This window comes from Monocercomonoides exilis (assembly GCF_001643675.1).
Source record: "Monocercomonoides exilis strain PA203 chromosome Unknown scaffold9-1957334, whole genome shotgun sequence".
Classification (NCBI taxonomy): domain Eukaryota; phylum Preaxostyla; order Oxymonadida; family Polymastigidae; genus Monocercomonoides; species Monocercomonoides exilis.
The window spans coordinates 1,581,962-1,602,434 of NW_027150554.1; the positions used below are offsets into that span (position 1 = coordinate 1,581,962).

A 20,473-nucleotide genomic window follows, 5' to 3' on the forward strand; every position below is an offset into this window, starting at 1 on the left:
AAAAACATACTTTCACATCTGTTTCAAATGAATATGGCAAATTGAACAATAATTAAAGAATTTGATCAAAAATGCCCCAGTATTTCTTTTTTCTTTTAAACATTTGAATTTTATGGAAGAAGGAAAGATATTGAAAAGTCAGTTCGAAGGAAAGACATTTTACGAAGCATTGGACTTGAATAAGGATGCAACTGAAGCTGAAATTAGAAAAGCTTATTACAAAAAAGCTCTTCTTTGTCATCCTGATAAAAACCCTGAAAATCAAGAAGTATTTTGTTTATTTTTGTTGTTAGAGCGTTTATTTTTGTTTCCTTTATTCCAAAATTTATCAAGCAAGCAAAAGTTGATTTTCAATATCTTTGTGTGTATTTTTGTGTAAAATTTTAATTCATTGAATGGTATTTTTATTTCGATTTGAGCAAAAATTTATGACACTCTTTCAAACAAAGAGAAGCGATTAATTTATGATGAAACTGGAAAAGTTTGTGATTCGAAAATTTCATTATATTTATTTTTCCAATCTATTTAAAAGGCTGTTCATTCAGACATTGATGACCTTCCTCCCCATGAACAGCTTTCTTTAATACTAGAGCGTTTTAATGCTCACAAGCCAACCAAAGATGGCATGCAATTTTTCATCATGCAATAATGCGAATTTTTCACTCATTTTCTACCGGTTTTTTTAACAGATTTTGAAGATTTCTTTGCTTCGCGAACATCTGGAAATGAAGAAGAATTGAAAGATTTGAAGGAAAATTATATCCGCTTTAAAGGAAACATGAAAAAGTTTGGAGCAAATTCGTTTTTCAAGCCTCGTTCATTGATTATTATTATTATTATTATTATTATTATTGAAATTCGTGGTATGATCTTTTTTTCATATTCTATTTTTTATTTCAATTAGAGCGATTCAGTACATAATTGGATGTGAAAAAGAAGATCTTCCAAGATTGTGTGCTCAGATAGAAGAATGGATAAAGGAAGGAGAAGTCAAAGAATACCCTGACTTTCGTAAGACAAAAGTTGGCTGCAATTGTTCAGGAAAATCAACCAAAAAAAATAAAAAATTAAAAAATGAAAAAAAATTGGAAGCTGATGCAAAAAAAGATCATGAGGAAGATGATGAAGAAGACGAAGGAAAAGAAGATCTTGGAGAGAAGGATAGCTCTGATGAAGATGAAGATGAGGAAGAAGAAGAAGATTTCGAAGAGCTTGATGATTTTATTGTGGATGACGATGAAAATGAGGAAGAAGAAGCTTGCAACGAAGAAAATGAAGAATCGACAAAAAAGGGAAAACTATCATCAAAAACTAATAAAAAAAATATTCAAACAAAATTTGGGGATACAAAGAAAAAAAGGCTGAGACAACGAGCAAAAATGATGAAAAAATCCAAAAAAACATCAAAGTTAACTCACAAGAAGCAATGAATTTTTTCTTCTTATTAACCAATACTTGTCTTTTGAAAAGATACAAAGATTTTTCTATAAAATCAGGTTTAACATTGTTTAAGTCATTGTTTTTCTATTTATTTTCAAATAATATATGGGATAAAATTTTTGCAGTTATGAAAAAAACTGTGGTTTGTTCCAAACTTTGACTGCAATAATATCATAACAAATTTTTCATTACAATGCAAAATAAATGCAGAAAATTCTAAAATTGAGAATAATATTTGAAAGTATTGTGCGGAACAGAATTCGTAAAGATAAATATTTTGACCCATATCATTATTAAATCAAAAAATATTCTATTTTGTGAATAGAACCACTTTTATTTATTCAATTAATAAAATAGATTTGATAAATTTGAATTTTATAAAATTTTTTTGAATTGACTGAATCAATTTCGAATTGATCCAATCTTATCTGAAATCAAAATAAACATTTTCTGTGGCGTATTTTATCAAACAAGTTTCGTATTCGATCTGTGTTTTGTTCATTAATTTTTCATTTTTATCAGCATAATGATATGGGTGATTTTTTTTGATATCATAAAAAATGATCAAAAATCGAAAAAATAAAATCTATTGTGGCATGTGTTGATCAATGAAAAAATTTGGTTTTTTTGAAAGTCCATAGCTTTTGAAACTGTGATTTATATGTGTTTTATTTATTAATTGAAAAAATCATACCTTTTTTCGTCTTTAAGAGAAAAGAATATTTATTATCAAGTTTCCCTGAAAAATGGGTGATTCTTTTTGAAAAGTCACAAATGTTTAATTTTCAAATATATCAAATAAGCCTGGGTGACTGACTGACTTTGACTTGATAAAAAGTGAAATTTGACTGACGCGATGGAAAAAAATCCCGTCACTAAAATTATATACATTATTTGCTATATTTATAATTTCAGAATAATTTCAATTAACTTGATAATATTAAATAAATATTTTTTTAAAAAACGATAGGTTGAAGTTTTCGAAAATATAACTGTTGATTATTTAATTAAGGGGAACTGACAGAACTGACGAAGGTGGATAATTTTGATCAAAAAACGTCAATGGAGTCAGTGGCAGGCAGTGGCACCAAAAAATGTTCAATGGGTGAAGAAAGAATTAAACTGAAAGAAGAATATAAAAACAGCCTGTTTGATATCTTCATCGTTTGATCTTTTTTTTATTCTGACAAATAACAAATGACATATTTCAAAACAGACACATTTGAAAAAGTTGTCTGAATTGAAAAAAGTGCACTTCCAATTTGTTTGTCTTGAAAAATGTGAAAACTCAAAATATGTTTCAGATTTCTTTTGAAATGCAGCTTTTCTGAAGTTGTCGAAGAAGATACAGAAATATTTATTTCGCTTTTTCTTTATTTGGAGATCTGCAAATCGTATCTTCTGAGCTGTGTCTTGCGTTAAAAACTACACCTTGCAACAAAGCTTGCTGAGAAAGAACCTCTTCGAAAATATTATCCTGAAATAAAAAAGATATTTTTAATGTCTGCAATCGTTGGAAGCACTACTGCAAGTGTGTTTCTTTTTTTGCAATCCACTTTTTCGTGTATTCATATTTGTAATATTTGTTAATCTGAATAAATGAAGAAAACAACGTTTATTTCTATTCTGGTTTCTTTTTTTAAAGATCATGAACATAGCAGTTCACAGTAGTCTCTGATGAAGAGCGTTTTGGAGCAGCGGTTGATTGTGGATGGAGGTGTTATGTGCACCTCCAATATGGAGCTTTCTGCGATGTTTTCAGATCCCCCTGTCACACAGCTACATTTGCTTTCATTATCGATAAGCAAGAATTTTGGAATCAGATATTAATCCGAAGTGAACTCAATTCCATTGATCTTCTGATGAATTTAACAGATCGTTGCTGCATTCTTCGATTGTCTCAGTTTTAAATATTTGGTGGTGAAGATTCAAGGCTAAGTTATGGGGCGAGTTGTTGCATTGTGTGAAGTGGGGAAGATTGTGGAGAAGGAGCTGTTGGTAGCGGGGCTGAGGATGGAGGAAGTGGTTCTGTAGCCAGCAGAAATTGCGCTGGTTGCTCTGGAGGAGCGGGAAGAGGCGGAGGAAGGAGAAAAGGGATACAAAGAGGGAGAAGAAAAGGGAGAAGAAGATGGAGGGAGAGAGCGAGGTGATGGAAATGAGGAGAAAGGCGGGTATCCGACAGCACACGGAGAGTTTGTGGAGAGAATCAAAGAGAACCAGGGAAAGCTGGAAGAAGCGATGGTGCAGCTGGTTGTGGAGGCACAAGGGCTGAGTCGGCTGAGGTTTGTGAAGGCGGAGGCTGAGGATGAGGCAGGTGCAAGCAGCATTCGATGAAACATGAAGTGTAAAGTGTTTTTTCGGTAGATGGCATCCAACAGGAGAACAGGAGAGCAGAAGAAGAAGCAGCAGATGGAACTTTGGGCATAACTTCAGATGGAAGCGAAGAAAATGTGGGGAAAGATGTGGAGCAGGTGGAAATTTCAACAAATGATTTGGCAACAAATGAGGAGTCAGTGAGAGAGGGTAGTTCGATGGATTTGGAGAAGGAAGAGGAAGAGAAAGAGGAAGAGGAAGAGGAAGAAGTGATAGAAGGACGAGGAAGAAGAGGAATAAGTTAAGGGGTGTATTTTGGATATTTAATCGCTGCATGAAAGGTTTGAGAGGATGATCGATGAGAATTCGCATGGGAGCTTGCGGGACTATCTGGCTACGATGACGGTGACGGGGGTGCTGGTGGAGCTGTGTGCCAAGCAGGAGCGGATTGTGGAGAAGCCTGTTGTGGAAGGGATGATCCAGTCAGACGTGACGATGATCATCAAGTTTATTGGGGAGAAGCGGTTTGGGAGGATAGAGAAGAAAAGAGAAGGGGGTGGTGGTGGGGGAGGATGTTTGGCATCGGATGGTGCATAGCTGCATTTGGAAAACAGATCCAGCAATAATCGATGTAATTAAAAGATGAGAAGACGGAAACCAAAGTGAGAATGAAATGAATGAACTTGATATAAAGTTAAGTTCAACAAAAAGGAATCAAATATTTTTTGCAAGATGAAAACATTAACGGATTGGACAAAGTTGAAAATACATATGGATTTAATTATTGTTTTTTTTGAAATCCTTATTTGAAAAAGAATGACAATTGTTCAAGTTATGCTTTTCAAAATAACTTTTTTTTGTATATTTGTTTTCAATTCCTTGTTTCAATCTCATTTTCAATTTTCATCTCCATTTTTAAAAAAACAAATATGAGAATGTTATAGTTCTTTTGCAAAAGGAAAACAAATGGAATATCAAAGACTTTCGTTTCCAAATTGAAAATATTGTATTGACAAGACTTGATTTGGAAAAAATGAAAATAATCAACATCAAAAAAAATATATGAATTATTATCATAATATTTGCACAATTTAAAATCAATCTTCTGTACCAATCAATAATCTTTTTTTCTTCTTATCTCTGCTGTCTTTTTATCCTTTCACAAATCAAACTTTCAACTCAAATTTCATGTTCAAATATTTACTTCTTTTCTTTCAATAATTAATCTCTTCAATTCTCTCAACCTTATTCCCATTCATCATGCTCTCTTCATTCTCTAAACTGTCTTCATTCTCTTTATTCTCTTTATTTTCTTTTCAATTTTCTTCTCGTTTCTGTTCCTGTTTCATTTCTTCAAGTATCTCTTTCTTCGTTTCTCCAACAATCTCTTGTGAAGACGCAAAATATGAAGAAATTCAATCAAATGGCGTAAATGAAGAAGAAGAAGGAGAAGAAGAAGAAGAAGAAGAAGAAGAAATTGTGCGATATGAAATGACATCTATACATCGGAAGAAGAAGATGATGATGCATGAATTGCACAAGATGATTGGCTGCTGAAAAATGTGAATGCGAATGCTAATAAACAAAAACCAAAATTTTTTCAGAATTAATCTTTTCCTTCTTTCTTCTTCCATTTTCGTATCTTTTTCTGCCAAATTAGATCCTCCAAATCCTTCAAACATTCAGCTCTATCATCCCCACTCTCCAACAAAAAATTGGAAACCTATGTAAATCTCATTTTCATTCCATTTCTTTTTATTTTTCTCTTCCCCTTCTTTCATAAAAAAAATCATCTTTCCTCAAAAATAATTCTTCACCAAAGTACAATGCAAGCCATCTTCGATTTATCTTGAAATTCATCAATATTCATTTCATTTTCTTCCTTGCTTTTTTTCTTCTTCAAATCCATCTAACCCTTCGCTTTTTAAGTTAGATGAATGAAAAAAAAATTATAATCACTTCTGAAAAAGAAACAACAAACCTTCAGGGCTTCGCTTAAATCAATATCCATATTTTATTCCGTTTGAACTTGTTTTCTTATAAAAAAATACATTATTCGTAACTTATATAAACCGTTTCAACAACTTATTCGCTAATCATCTCACCAAATATTTTCATTCTGCACAGTTTCCATTTAAATTCGCTTTTCTTGTTGAATATTCAGCCAAGAAAGAAATGCCCAGCTTTTTCTCATTTTCGACTATTTCAATCAATGTACTGAAAAAAGCATAAAACCTGTCAATAAACAAATATAAAATTATGTGAATCGAACAACTTTCACAAAATGAAAACTTTAACTTGTTAAAAAAAATATTTATTGGCATAAATATCATTAGTATTATGGTCCAAATTTGTGAAATATTGAAAAACGATAAAATTTAGAAAACATCATTAAAAACAGTTGAATTAATTTTTTTATGTTCAATTTTCATTTTTTTATTTTCTTTAGGAAAGAAAATCGAATATCAATTCCTTCTCTTATAATTGAGAACCACGATCTATGGGTAGTCGCCCGTGAGGATCAAGGTTGTGAAATGGTGGAAAATTCTGAAATGCAATCGACAATTTCACAACAACTTAGCCATAAACCAACAATTGGATAAAAAACGAGCTAACCAACTGAACAAGCGTTATCACATACTTTATTAACGCTAAGAAAAGGAATAAACAAGAACACCATAACTCGAAACACTTATTTACATGGGTGGGAGTGAAACGGTGGTGGGCCAAAGAGAAGGAATTGATATTCGATTTTCTTTCCTAATAAAAGTGCATAAGCACCTTTATTGTCAAGAAAATCTTCAATCAATTCCTTCTCTTATAATTGAGAACACAAGTTAATTGGGAGATGATGAGACCATCATCAGAACAGCTTTCGTGATCGTCCTTTGCTTTTCCTCTGATTCCTTCCTTATTTGGGCCCTTGTTCTGATTATGAACTCTTTTACCTGTTCTGGCGGATCTCCTTTTCCTTCACTGGGCTCTTCAATCCTTGTAGGCCTCATTGGCTGTTCTTCCCCACTTCTTTGTTCTGCATTCTCTCGTTGACAAATAGAGCTATTGGCTTTTGGTTTAGTTGTTTTCTCATTTCCGCCTCTCTTCTTTGCTTCGGATCTTCTGTACATGGCTGTGCTGTCTGCATCCTCTCTGTTCGCTCTATCTTCTTGATCGTTTGTTGCAGAGGCAATAACGCGGGCCATTGATGATGCTAGGTTTGATCGAAAATAATGTTTGACCAACGTGTTTGTTCGTGGTGACAATCTTGCAAACCTTGCCACTTGTTCTGGGGGAATTCCTGCCATCGTCAGTGCTGAAAGGCTTGCTGCTTTGATCGAGTATGGTGTGAATCTCTTGGGCACTCCTGCATCATAAATCGCTTCCTTTGCGAGCTTCCGAATTCCTTCTACAGCTAACGGATGAAAGTTCTCTGTGTTAAGAAGCAATTTGTCTGTGTGACTGTTTTTCTCTTGGACTTTTTTCCACAATTCCTGGATCGCTGATGCGGGACAAATCAAACTCAGTTCTGGTAAGAACGGAACAGCAATCTCCGTGCGTGTGTTTGAGGTCTTCAACTTTGTGTCCAAATACACGCCTTCCTCCTCAAACCTGCTTTCCAACATATTGATCCTCTCGAGCTCCGTGAATCTACAAGCTGAAAACAACATCGTTAGAACAATCACTTTCATAGTGAGCTGTTTAAAGCTTAACACTTCATTTGGTCCCAGGCCAGAAAAGAAATTAAGCACTATTCGAGGATTCCAAATGTCTCCTGTCCTCTTCTTTCTTGACTTGTCCGTCCTTCGGAACGATCTAAAAAGGGTACGAATAATAGGGATGTCTCCAAGGAAGGAAGAGAATACAATATTGGAGTAAAGCGATACTGCTGCCCTTGTCAATTGAAGGCAAGTTAACTTCATGCCACCGTTCCTAAGCGATAGAAACACATTTGCACAACATGCGGCCCACTCTTGAATAGACTCCGGTATTCTTCCATGTCCACACTCTCTCCATTGTTTTCCAAAATGAGCAAATCCATACAGATACCCTCGCCATGTGCTCTTGGATATGCCTGCTCTGCACTCTTCTGCTAACGAGAAAGGGATTGATTTTTGTTCCAATGCATTCTTCCACCATTGTTCCCCATCGCGTAAGGTGCATTCAGCCAGATTATCCTCAATCGACCTGGTGGAAGACTCGCACCTGTCCATTGCATCGATGGACCCTTCCGCAGAACCTCCTTCTGATTCTTCCAAGTCCATTCCAAATGGGGAATGGACCTTAACAAGCTCTCCCAATTCTGTCCCTTCCAATTCGGCAGGAGTAATATCACTTGTGCTCTCTCCTGTCGTGCTTTCTGGATCGTCGGAATCACAAGCGGGATCGGTGGATGAGCTAACACGACTTCGTTCTTCCAGGGAAACATCAGTCCGTCTTCTGCAAGCTGACTTCCTATTCCGCACCATCTTCCCACTTTGCGATTGTGTTGCGCTGCAAACGCGTCCAGCGTTGGAGCAATGTTTAGTTTCGTCATTATCTTTTCCCATTCTTCGTCCTGCACCTCGTAGTCTCCTGCTCTCTCCAGTCGTGATAACGCATCTGCTCTTGTGTTCAGTACACCTGGAACATGTGACGCTCTCAACTCTATGCCTAGATCTTGTTTTAGTCTCCATAATTTCCTCAGCACTGGTCGAAGCTTCTTCCCTGCATTCCATCTGTTTATGTTGAACACCACGGATGTATTGTCCGATCTTAGGTGAAGAAAGGACACGTGATGTTCCTGAAGGATTGGTGAGAAGTGGCTCAGAGCAAGAAATACTGCCATTAGTTCCCTGAAATTGGATGATTGCTTTCTCACTCTGTGGGGGAACGGATTGTGCGCATCGAGGAGCTGGTTGTTCAAGAGGAGCGAAGCTCCCCAAGCCGTCTCCGATGCATCTGTTGTAAGAGTTGCATCCGGGGAAAATACTGGGATAAGTCTGCGTCTTGGGTGTGCTCTCAACCTCGATATCCATTGCCGAATCTGTTGCAGGATTGACGCATTCAACCTCAATTTGCCTTTCCATCCTCTTTCCTTTATTCCTTTCTGGAGCATACGATGCATGGAGTGAAGCCATAGAGAAGCGTCTGGCTGAACAAACCGAACAGCATTGAGTTTTCCAATAAAGGAAGCCAGATCTTTCACTTTCACAATTCTTGCTTTTACACAATCCTTTTCCCATCTGCGACACAAGCGAGTCAGTGCTTCTTTTCTGTCTCTTGCAAGCCGAACCTTCATCTTCGACGAGTCCCACTCGAAGCCAAGGAAAGAAAACTTTCTTCTTGGTGTCAACTGGCTTTTCTCCTGGTTCACCAAAAGACCTAATTCCTCCAGAAACCTGATAATCTCTTTGGCGGCTAGTGCTAAGAATTCCTTGTTCTCGTGTAATATAAGGAAATCGTCCAAATATGCGATTACCCGAACATCCCATCGTTTCCTGATTTCTGAAGTCACCTTCCTCATCGCGTGCGTGAAAACTCTTGGGGCGTCTACGAAACCAAACGGCATTCCTCTGAATGTGTAGTCTTTTCCAGAAAATCTGAAAGCCAAATATGGTCTTAGGTCTTTGGATACCGGAAGCAGATAGTAGGCCTGTTGCAAATCCACTGAGACTGCGAAATCTTTTCTTCTCAGCACACGCTCTACTGTCTTTTCGTTGTCGCATTTGAAGTGCGTCTTTATCAAGGCAGCGTTCAATCTCCGGCAATCCAGTATCTGCCTCCATGCTCCCGATTTCTTTCTGATCAAAAACACGTTGTTCCTGTGCCTCACCTCCTCTGACCTTATCTCCTCCACAATTCCTGTCTCTATCTGTTCCTGCAGAAGATCTGCGAACACCTTTCTTTGATCTTCGTTTGAGTGAACGGCTCCATCTCTGAACGGCATATCCCTTAGCTTCATTCTCATATGTTTGCTTTTCCACATCGCCTGCACGCCCTGTTTTATCAACTTGGCACCACCAATTCTTTCCCAAGCCTCTATGAAAAACTCCGTTCTTCCTCCAATCCTTGTCCTGCCCATGACTCCTTTCCTCGCTCCATCTCCCCTCTCTATTGTTGACCCCGACTTCGGCTGTAGTATCTCCAGTTCGTTGTGGTCCATCCATCTCTCTGCCGCTTTCCTTCTCGTGTTGCCTGTGAGCGGGGTCCTCTCCGAAAAAACTGTGAGCCCCAGATCTTTCTTGGGCCAGTGTAATTTCTTCTTGGAAGCCCCTGTGTTGCAGAGCTCCTCTCTCCTTTAGACCATAAGGAACTTGTTGACTTTCTGCTCGTTACTTTAACGGGGGTTGAGGAGCTTGTCGCCAATCTTGTCTCCTTTAAAATCTGCTCCTGGCGTTCGGTTAATAATCCCGTCACATTTTCTGATTTCATTTGCTCCGCCATCCGAAAACCAAATCTTCCTTGCAGCCTGGTTGTTCTCGCCTCCTGCAATGCCTTCGCTATAAGCAGTAACGCGTCAGCTCCCCTTTGTGCACTTTCCCGATGAGGGTCTGAGTCCGCCAAGCTCAGAAGCTGAGCCTTGAAAGCCTGATACAAACACAGCTCTATTCTATAACCCGCGGAATCCAACGCATCATTAAACCAATTGGCCGATTTTTGGAAGGGGGGAGGCACTGGCTGCAATACTGGGCTTAGATCCTGAAGCGCGTATTTTTGTTCAATACTTTCTATTGAAAAGGCAGGAAGTTGAAGATCAAAAATGGATCTATTTGGTTCCTGACCGAAAATGCTATTAAAAACGTCAGCAGCCCTTTCGTGCAAGTCTGAGTCTGTTTCTTCTTCTGTGCTCTTTTCTTCGGTTGCTCTTGCCGCTGTTTCCGGAGGACTTGATTGAGAAGATACCGACGCAGAAGAAGGAATTGGTGGAAGGAGCGTTTGGACCCCAAGCTGGCTTTGCACCCCACCTGGCAGTGAGGCTGCTTCGGTTGCCGGTGTAAGTCCAGTTGTCTGCGGGAAAAATGGTGATTGCATCATTGATCCGATCGTGGCGACTACCCATAGATCGTGGTTCTCAATTATAAGAGAAGGAATTGATTGAAGATTTTCTTGACAATAAAGGTGCTTATGCACTTTTATTATCGAGAGATAAAAATTGATTTCACACTGACGAGAAAAAATTCTCCTGACTGACCGAACATTCAATTTTTCAATCCGTCACCCAGGCTTAATATCAAAAATTTCATATTTAATTCAAATTTTCGTTTCCACTTTCGAATCTTTTATTGAATGTGTGAAATTGCATTATCCTTAAATAGATTCCATATTGGTGAAGTTTGGTGTATGCCAACGAAAATTTGAATAAAATATGAAATTTTTGATATGGGTCATTATTTTTCATATCGTAACTTTGTTCGAAGAAAGATCTTTTTTTAAGTAATTGTGGTATAATGAGATAAGAATCAAAAATACATGTTTATAAATAAATAGAAAAAGAATCGCGATCGAATTTTTGAAAGTCAAGTTAATTTGAGAAAATCATATAAATTCCATTATAACATTTATTTATTGAGTTATTTCTTTTATTTGAATTATTTGATATCACAGAACCCAACAAGTTTAATTATTGTTTGTATATAATTTAAATTTGAGTGTGATTTAATAGCATAACTTTTTTTGAGATGATTCGTATGAGCTATCATCAGAAAATGAATTATTGATTTATTTTTGAAAATTTTAGAGAAATTGATGAATTTTATTTTTTTGTATTGTTATTTATGACTTTATTACAGTTATGAAAGACACTTATTTTATTTATAGCATTTTTGATGTTACAAGTGAATTAATGTTTGTCGAATTTTGTTGGAAGGAAATGCGAATAAGAATCAAAAAATGGATAGAAAAATAAACTTAATAAGGAATATTTTTTATAGATTTTTGAGAGCTAATGAAAGAAAATGATCATTGAGGTTCTAAAATATTTTTGAACTGTTTCTTAAATTTTCAAAGTTTTCTTCATTTTTCTTTGTATGAAACATTTAACATAACTTTGTTTGTGGAAAAGTTTATTGTTTTTGAGATGTGCACTTCATTTTTCATTGAGAAGAACATTTATTAATCTGAATTTTCAAGAGATACTTTTTTTTTTGAGAAGTTTGATAGAAGAACTCAAAAAACAAAAAACCTTAATTCGATATATCTGAAAACATAATATTTGCAAAAGTAATTCCAATTTTTCTATTTCTAATGATCAGGGAATGGGGAAATGAAAAGAAATACTGAAAAAGCCAACAAAAAAGGCAATGAAAAACAAGCGAAATTAATGAAAGCCAAATTGAATCTTTCATATTGATCAGTTTCATTTAATTCATCAACATTAGGCATATTTTTTGGATGAATAATAACATGTCAGGCAATCACATCATCCTTCAGCGTGCTTTTCTAAATGAAAAACTCAGAAAAGCAGGTGCTGAATTTGACATATTTCGAATTGTCAACACTTTGCCTGAACGGATCAACAAATAAAATGACAATCCAACAAGCCATCAGAAAAAAATCATTTCAAATAAGATTCTTCTGCTTGTCTCTGATCATTATTGCACTTTATTATCTCTTGCATTTTTGTCAGAACTCATTCTCCCACCACACTCCATTCCTCTTTTCTTTCAGCCTTGTATCTGCTATTTCTTCTTTTTAACTTTCTTCACTTCCTCTCTCTCTCTCTCTCTCTCCTCCTTCACCTCTTCCTCCTCCTCTTCTCCATTCTCCTCCTCTTCTTCCACCTTCTCTCTCACTCATCTTCTTTCAGTGCTTTCTCTTCTTCTTCTTTCTTTTTTTTTGCTCCTTCATCATTCTCGCTTCCTCTTCTTTCCTCTTTCTCTCATCTTCTTGATTCTGCATCTCAATTATTCTGTCCATCTCCAATTTCTTTTGCCACTCCCTTTCCTCTTTTTCTCTTTGACTCTCCCATTTGTCCTCCTCATATTTCGTTATGAACTGCAGGTTGTCTTGAAGCACTTTTCTCTTTTCAAGCTTCAGTTGTGCTTCACTGCCTGTTCTCTCGCAATGCGCTACGCCTGGTCTCCTTCTCTGAGGGTGATTTTCTCAAACACATCCTTCGCAACATCAATCGACAAATCAATAATCACCGGCCTTTCTTTCATCTTCTCCTCATCTTTCATCCTTTCCTGGTTAGCGCTCGTCTGCCTCCTTTCCCAAAGCTCCACATCTTCCTCGTATCGCTCAATGCCCTCCTCTCTTATTCTGAGCTTGTTGAACCAGATGTCCCATCGAGAGAAAAAGACATAGAATTGGAAGGAGCTGCCTGTGACAAAGTAGTCGGAGCTGGATGCTTCTGCTTCATCAGCCCCTGGTGTCGCATCAGATACGCTTCCCTCATCCGCTTGATGTGCATCTGGATGTCTGCTGAATTCTTTGCCTCTGATACTTCAGCCGCGCTCATGTTCTCCTTCTCTTTCTCCTCTTTGCGTGCCTTCTTGCTCCATTTCTGCTCCAACTCCTTCCGTTTCTCCTCTTTCTCCTTCCTGATTCTCGAATGCGACTTCTCCTCCATCTTGAACGGGCGTGTGAAGAACGGATGAAGCTCCTCGTCTGACGTGGGAAGGCACGTCACAGACGTCGACGTGCTCGCATTCTGCCCAGCAGCTGATGCTTGCCAATGCGATGCACGTGTTGAAGACAGGTTGTCTTTCTGGATCAGGCTCAGGCTCTGGTTCAGCTGCACTGCTCCCTCTTCAGCACTTCCTTCGCTCTTCTCTCTGTCGTTCACCGTCATCCCCTATTTTTCGCCTCTTTCGGTGTCTGTCTGATTGGCTTTGTGGCTGTCCTGCTGTGCTTGTTTCATCGACGGGATTTGATGCTCAATCTCTTCGCTGTTTGTTTCGTCAGCTGGTAGCATCGCCTTCCGCTGAATGAGCATGTTCAGCTCATCCTGCTTACTTTCCGCCTGCGAATCACTCTCTTCCTCTGAACCCTCTTCTCTTTTTGCTTGTTTTCGTCTTTTTGAGGCTTTTCAGACGTTTTCTGGCTTCCTTCGCTGCAACTGTCAGACGACGAGGCTTTCTGCCCTGCTTCTTCATTCTCTTTGACTCTTGCTCCAATTTCGCTTGCGTTCCCTTCTCCTTTCTAAGCTTTCCTTTTCTCCTTCAACATCTCCTTTCTCCTTCTTTCCACCTCTTCTGGTGTGATGCTCGGATCCAATGTAATGAAAGACGATATCTCTAATGGCTTCCCTCCCGACATCTTCTTCGCCACAGATATTTTGGGCAGCTTTTCCTCTTCTTTCTCCCTTCTTTAAATCTCCTGCTGCTCTTTGAACTTCTTCATCACCTAGTCGATCGTCTTCTGCCTAATCGATCTGATTGACGTGGGCTTTGCATTTCCATATCTTCCTTTCTTCGTCAGAAACTCATTCTTTTTCTTCTCATCCTGCTTCTCCAATCTCTTCTTCTTCTTCTTCTTCTCTTTTCCTTCTGTTCCATTCTCATAAACGCTGTCATGCATTGAATTCATCTGGCTATCCTTCTTCAAAGCCCTCGATCTATCAACAATTCCTTCAACAGCCACAAAAATCTTTCTTTTTTGCTTTTTCCATTTTCTCTTCTTTGCCTTCCTCTTCCCCTTCCTTTTTCCCATCTTCCTCCTCTTCCTCCTCCACCTTCTCTCTCACTCCTCGTCTGCCCCATCCTCCCATCTCCTCCAAACGGTCTCCCACACACATTTCCTCCCCTTCCAACCCCTCTCAGCATGATGTTCCAAAACATCCCTCTGCACCTGCTTAACTTAAATGCCACCTTCTCATTATCCTTCCCCATCTCCACACCACATCCCTTCACCACAATCACACCCCCCCCACAAACAACACAAACTCCACCCAATTTCATCTTCAAACAGCTCAATTCCTTCCAACAAAACCGACGTTTTCCTTAATTTCCTCATATTTTTGTTCATCTTCTTCCCTTTTTCTTCAATTCATGTGTGCCAATTGACTGAAAGCTTACGCTGCAAGATCCTAACATCGCATTTTGAAAATGAAAATGAAAATTGAATTCTTGTTAAAAATCAATAAAAGATGGAAGCCAACTCCTCATATTATTTTTGTCCTTCATAAATTTTCATTTTCGTCCATTTTCGTCTCAAGAATTATCGAAAATCCTCAACATAATTTGTTGTCTCCATTAAACATCGAATAACATTTGCTGTTTCATTTCTTCGCTTTAATATCTGAAATCTCCCTGAATAGAAATACATCGATCGTAACATTTGAACGTCTAAATAAAAACAATATCATCAAATTATTTGTTTTGCGTTTTCACACAAAAATGGAAAAAATAAATCAATAATTCATTTTCTGATGATAGCTCATACGAATCATCTCAAAAAAAGTTATGCTATTAAATCACACTCAAATTTAAATTATATACAAACAATAATTAAACTTGTTGGGTTCTGTGATATCAAATAATTCAAATAAAAGAAATAACTCAATAAATAAATGTTATAATGGAATTTATATGATTTTCTCAAATTAACTTGACTTTCAAAAATTCGATCGCGATTCTTTTTCTATTTATTTATAAACATGTATTTTTGATTCTTATCTCATTATACCACAATTACTTAAAAAAAGATCTTTCTTCGAACAAAGTTACGATATGAAAAATAATGACCCATATCAAAAATTTCATATTTTGTTCCAAACTTATTCCAGATTCATATAACAATGCACATAACATTATTATGCAAAAAAATATTTGAAACGAAATCCATAATTATTATTAATTTTTATTTTTGGATACAAGCTCGATATTTGAGGAAATTACCAAAGTTAATGAGTGAAAGGCTATAATTAGAATATTGTTTGAATTATTATATTATTAAAACAGGTATGGAAGTTTCACTGAATTGTCAATGCTTCTTTTATTGATTTCATATTTACTGTTACAATTTGTGTTTGTTAATGAAAAAGTATGTGGTAAATTTGTTCATTCGAACTGAAAATTGGATGAAGACACAATTGCGTGAAGATTTGTTGGATTCTCAAAATTTTCAAGTTGAAATTAAAAGAAGAAGAAAAATCACTGTCTGTATAGAAATAGCTTCATTTCCACCTTTATCATTATCTTCTTTTTTTCCCTCTTCCTCTTTCTCCAATTCTTTTCACTCCTTTCAAACATATCCGTCTCTCTCCTCTATCTTATGTGTTTGTTGTTCACTTTTGTTTATTATCACCGAGTAGTCTGCATTTTAAATCGTCTTCTCCATCCTCGTCTCAATTTCAGGCATCTCTTTTTTATCCACACGATTCTTTGCCAAATCAGTCAACTTTGTGATGATTGTATTTGAAGGCATTGGCGTTCTCTTACATGGAGTGGGTGCAGTTGTGGATGCGAAGAACGACTGGCTCAACAGAAAAATGGAAAGTGCTACTGATGCACTCTTTGGCTGAGGGAAAGATGAAGTGCGCAAAAGCATGGAAGAAGATTGGGCTGTTGAAGGATGAAATAAAAGACATCAAGAGTGGAAGAATAATGAAATTTAGGTTTAAACAAAAAGGTTTGTTATTTTTTGATTGATTTTGTTTTTTTTAACAATTATTTTTAAAAAAGAAATAGCTTTTCGACTTCATTCAATACTCATCCATTTTTCATGCATTGGCGTAGTCATCGCCATCTTCTTTAACTTCTTTCTCTTCGTCATCTTTGGCATTTTCTTCATCAAAGTTAGCACAACACCTAATCCATCCACTACACTCTCCCAATGCAACACTTCATCAAGCAGCATCATCTGCTTCTTAGCTTTTGTCTCTTCTCTTCAAGCACACTTCTGCTCCCCTGTCACTTCTCTTATTTCTCCCTGTCTTCCCTCTCTCTGAGATATCTGAATTTACAGAATGCTTTTGTTCTTCACGTACCAGTTCAACACTATCATTGGATGTATTTGTGGAGCATGTCTCACTCCATTAAACAGATAAGAAGAACGACAAAATAATATAGCTGCTAATTACACTTGCCCATTCAACACAATGAAACATCCTTGCGCTGTTTGCAGTGGGGAAGATGGTGTTTCGGAAAAAGTGTGAGGAGAAAGAGAAGGAGAAGATAGAGGAAGAGAATTTGATATATTATCCGGAAGAAGAATGGAAGAACGATCGGGTAAAGACTCAATTGAAGGAAGAATAGAGGAAGGATCAGGAAGAGGGAGAGGAGAAGAAGAAGAAGAGAAGGAGGAGAAGGAGGAATATGAAGATAGTAAGGTTGATTAAATTGTGAAGTGATTTTCTGAAGAAAGAGGATAAGAAGAAGAAGGAATTCGGGATAAAGAAGAAGAAGGGGAAGGGGAAAAGGGAGAAGAAGAAGAAAATGGAGAAGAAGAAGAAGAAGAAGAAGAAGAAGAAGTCAATTTGAATGAAATGAATCGTCCAGATGGCTTTTTTTCTCATCAGAATAATGAATGAAAAATGAAATGAAGGCGCATTTGGTGAACGGTCGTTGAGAGGAAGAAATGTGAATGTAATAATTTTTGGACCACATGGCGGCTCTGCCAAATAGAATGACATAAAGGCATTTGAAGGTCGATGCTCTGTTTCAATTCGAAATGAGATCAAGAAACAAAGAAGAAGGTGAAGAAGCTTGTTGATTCATTGTAGATGCAGAAGAAGAAACTGAAGCGGATGAAGTGCCATCAGTTGACAATGAAATCGAAGATGATGGTGATGAAGAAGATGAAGGAAGAGGAGTAAAACTTGAAGGTAGCTGGATTGAAGTGTGAATTGGATAAGCAGAAGGGTCAGATGGATGGGGCTCTTGCATTGAAGTGAATGTTGATGGATGAAGTGGTGGGTGCAAAGAAGAAGAAGATGATGAAATCGTTGAAATGATAGAAGATGATGGAGGATAAGAGGAAGAAGAAGAGGAAACATAAGAAACATCAGGAGTGCCTTGAAAAGCCATTTGAGACATTGGCAATTGAGCAAAAAATCATCTTTCTGTGGGGCCAATCCAAACTGCTCTGCTAGCTTCTTCATGCTTGTTGCTGACAGCATTTGCTGGATGGCCTTTTCTTGATCTGCTTTTGAGAATTGCATTGGATAATTGTTTTTTATCACCACATTATGCATCGATTTGACCATAGCTTCTTGCTCTGGTGTCATCCGTTCAAAATCTAATGGATCTGTTTGTTTTTTCTTTCTAGGCTTTTTTGGAGTTACCCGATTTTTTTTCGTTTTTCTTTTACGTGCTGCTTTCTTTTTTTGATTCGCCAAAGCTATTTGCTTTGCATCAATACCGTTTTTTTACGACGAGTTTTTTGCATCGTCGATCAAATTAGACTCATTTTTTTAAGTTTTGAAACTGAGCAGCCGCATTTTGTGACTGCAGAGGATTGAAAAAAAGAGCATGGGGCGTTTTAGTGAAGTTATTGACATTCACAGTGACCAATGCAGAGGAAGGCATCTGGGGGGACTAGGAGCTTAAAATAGGAGGAGGCTGAGAAGATAAAGAAGAGAGAGAAGAGAGAGAAGAAGGGGTTGAAGGAACTGAAGAAGGAGTTGTAATAGAAGTGGAAAAAGAAGAAGAAGAAGAAGAAGAAGAAGAAGAAGATGTTGATATTGGAGTTGATATTGAAGAAGGAGCAGTAAATGACGATGATTGCCGTGAAGGAGAAGCAGATGCTAAAGAAGGAGTTGCAGAAGGAGCAGGCAAAGAAGAAGCAGAAGTGGAAGAAGATGATGTATTTGTTATAACAACAACAGGAGGGGGAGGGGGAGGAGAAAAAGAAGGAGCTGTAGAAGCAGGAGTAGCAGGAGTAGCAGAAGGTGAAGAAAGAGAAGGAGAAGCAGGAGCAGGAGCAGAAGCAGGAACAGGAGAAGGAGAAGGAGAAGGAGAAGAAGGAGGAGAAGGAGAAGAAGGAGAAGCCGAGTTTATGAAAGGGAACGGATGAGACTGAAGGGCAGTTGTCTTTGACGATGAATGGTAGTATGTGGGTGCGCCGTTCGCCTTCTGAGCAAAGAAGACGATTGAGCCATTGGAGGAAGAAGAGGCAGAGGCAGAGACAGTAACAGAAGAAGGAGAGAAGGATGCGATGGGAGACTGAGAAGTTGTTGATGATGATGATGATGAAGAGGAAGAAGAGGAGGAAGGAACTGAAGAAGAAGAAGAAGAAGAAGAAGAAGAAGATGATGATGATGATGAAGGCAAAGAAGTTGCAGAAGAAGAAGGAGCAGCAGAAACAACAGCCCCACCAACCTGTGAACTCAACCCAGAAATCACAGCCAATCCACCCACTGAGTTAGCATGTGTTGCAGCAGACGCTGCTGAAGCTGCAGAGGCAGCCGAAGCAGCTTTCACAGAAACGGCACCAGAAGAAGCGATCGAAGGCTGAAGAGCCTTTTTATTGAGGAGCATGGCAGTGGGGCTGGGGTTGTTGAAGGGGCCTGCATCGAAGTTCTGGTAGCGGTGGGGGTAAGGAGTGGAGGAGATGGGTGGGGTGATGAAGGTGAATGAAGAAGAAGAAGAAGAAGAAGAGGAGGAGGAAGGAGGAGGAACAGCAGAGGAAGTTGAAGTGACAGGAACAGACAGTGGAGCATTCACAGGGACAGCAGACATCTGAGGCTGCAAGGCAGAGGAGGAGGAGGAAGAAGAGGAAGAGGAAGAAGAGGAAGAAGCAGCAGAAGCAGCAAAAGCTGGAGAAAAGCCACATGAAAAAGCAAAAACAGCCTTTTGATTGACAGATGACAGAGGAAAGGGGTAGCCAACGACAGATTGAGCAATGATTTTGTTCTGTTTAGTCAGAGCAGGCGAGTGAGAGATGGACTGAGCAAGAAGAGCAGCAGGAGAAGAGGCAGACAGAGGAAGAGAGTGTGATTGAGAAGCAGATGCAGAGGAGAGAGGGAAGGAGGTGATGGAGGAAGTATTGGGATTGACAGAAGAAGAAGAGGAAGAAGAAGAAGAAAGAGAAGAAGAAGAGGAGGAAACAGAAGAAGATACCCATTTCATTTCACTTCTGTCTAACTCGTCAATGGAGTTGGGGTTTGGCACAGGGCCACTGTTTTTGCAGGAGCGTCTGGGGACAATAGGAAACTTGGCAGAAGAAGAAGAAGAAGAAGAAGAGGGGGAAGAAGAAGAAGAAGAAGATGATGATGATGACGATGATAATGAAATTGTTTCATTTGAATGAGGAATAAGAGAAGCATCAGGAACTTGTGGAAACGAAACAGAAGAAGCAGAAGCAGAAGAAGAAGAAGAAGAAGAAGAAAAAGAAGAAGGAGAAGAGCCAATTCCAGCAATTGCAGGCGAAGGAGTCGGAGAATTCGAAGGCGGAGAAGACGTCTGATATATTGGAAGCACAACAGGAGGTTGTGTGTGGCAGGTGCGCCGACGATGGCGAGGCTTAGAGGAGAAGCTGAATGTGCTGTCAGCATCTTCTTCTTCCTCTTCTTCTTCGCCTTTGTTTTCTTCTTCCTCTTCCTCTTCCTCTTCATCTTCTTCGTTTTCTTCATCATCGTCTTCATCTTCTTCTTCATCTCCATATCCTTCTTCTACTCTTCTGCCATCAATTTCACTTGTGCTTTTTCTTTTCCTTCCCCTTTTCCCTTTTCTCCCTTTTCTTCTTTTTCTTTCTTCTTCCTCTTCTTCATTATCATAAACCTCTTCCTCGTCTTCTTCGATTTCTTCTCCTCCATTTTCATCTGGAACAATAAATGGATGAGAAAAGGAAGAGGAAGAGG

At 38.2% G+C, this 20,473-nt stretch overlaps 7 protein-coding genes across 7 annotated transcripts; 3 read left to right on the plus strand and 4 right to left on the minus strand.

The window, feature by feature from the left end:
* Positions 1-82: 82 nt before the first annotated feature.
* Positions 83-1,813, plus strand: MONOS_11279 (putative dnaJ subfamily C member 9). The gene is made up of 6 exons (XM_067863795.1): positions 83-268; positions 334-361; positions 420-481; positions 533-623; positions 690-786; positions 905-1,813. The coding sequence occupies exons 1-6, from the start codon at positions 113-115 to the stop codon at positions 1,428-1,430; spliced, it is 960 nt and encodes a 319-aa protein (XP_067732626.1). The 5' UTR covers positions 83-112; the 3' UTR covers positions 1,431-1,813.
* A 1,568-nt stretch (positions 1,814-3,381) lies between these two features.
* Positions 3,382-4,058, plus strand: MONOS_11278 (uncharacterized protein; the record flags this gene model as incomplete). Its single annotated transcript, XM_067863794.1, has 3 exons — positions 3,382-3,408; positions 3,475-3,754; positions 3,805-4,058. 3 exons carry the CDS (start codon positions 3,382-3,384, stop codon positions 4,056-4,058), a joined length of 561 nt encoding a protein of 186 aa, XP_067732627.1.
* A 46-nt stretch (positions 4,059-4,104) lies between these two features.
* On the plus strand, positions 4,105-4,350 carry MONOS_11277 (uncharacterized protein; the record flags this gene model as incomplete). Its single annotated transcript, XM_067863793.1, has 1 exon — positions 4,105-4,350. One exon carries the CDS (start codon positions 4,105-4,107, stop codon positions 4,348-4,350), a length of 246 nt encoding a protein of 81 aa, XP_067732628.1.
* Positions 4,351-12,985: 8,635 nt separating this feature from the next.
* Positions 12,986-13,522, minus strand: MONOS_15372 (uncharacterized protein; the record flags this gene model as incomplete). Its single annotated transcript, XM_067868240.1, has 1 exon — positions 12,986-13,522. The coding sequence occupies one exon, from the start codon at positions 13,520-13,522 to the stop codon at positions 12,986-12,988; it is 537 nt and encodes a 178-aa protein (XP_067732629.1).
* Positions 13,523-14,076: 554 nt separating this feature from the next.
* On the minus strand, positions 14,077-14,630 carry MONOS_15371 (uncharacterized protein; the record flags this gene model as incomplete). The annotated part of the gene is made up of 2 exons (XM_067868239.1): positions 14,077-14,287; positions 14,452-14,630. The coding sequence occupies 2 exons, from the start codon at positions 14,628-14,630 to the stop codon at positions 14,077-14,079; spliced, it is 390 nt and encodes a 129-aa protein (XP_067732630.1).
* Positions 14,631-17,333: 2,703 nt separating this feature from the next.
* On the minus strand, positions 17,334-17,699 carry MONOS_15370 (uncharacterized protein; the record flags this gene model as incomplete). The annotated part of the gene is made up of 1 exon (XM_067868238.1): positions 17,334-17,699. One exon carries the CDS (start codon positions 17,697-17,699, stop codon positions 17,334-17,336), a length of 366 nt encoding a protein of 121 aa, XP_067732631.1.
* Positions 17,700-18,209: 510 nt separating this feature from the next.
* Positions 18,210-20,428, minus strand: MONOS_15369 (uncharacterized protein; the record flags this gene model as incomplete). Its single annotated transcript, XM_067868236.1, has 2 exons — positions 18,210-20,292; positions 20,394-20,428. The coding sequence occupies 2 exons, from the start codon at positions 20,426-20,428 to the stop codon at positions 18,210-18,212; spliced, it is 2,118 nt and encodes a 705-aa protein (XP_067732632.1).
* Positions 20,429-20,473: the final 45 nt, after the last annotated feature.

Bases quoted from the DNA above. Each gene is read 5' to 3' on its own strand.
- MONOS_11279 (XM_067863795.1), top strand. From the start codon at position 113: ATGGAAGAAGGAAAGATATTGAAAAGTCAGTTCGAAGGAAAGACATTT. The intron at 269-333 runs GTATTTTGTTTA...AAATTTATCAAG, and splicing joins AAAACCCTGAAAATCAAGAA to CAAGCAAAAGTTGATTTTCA. The intron at 482-532 runs GTTTGTGATTCG...TCTATTTAAAAG, and splicing joins TTTATGATGAAACTGGAAAA to GCTGTTCATTCAGACATTGA.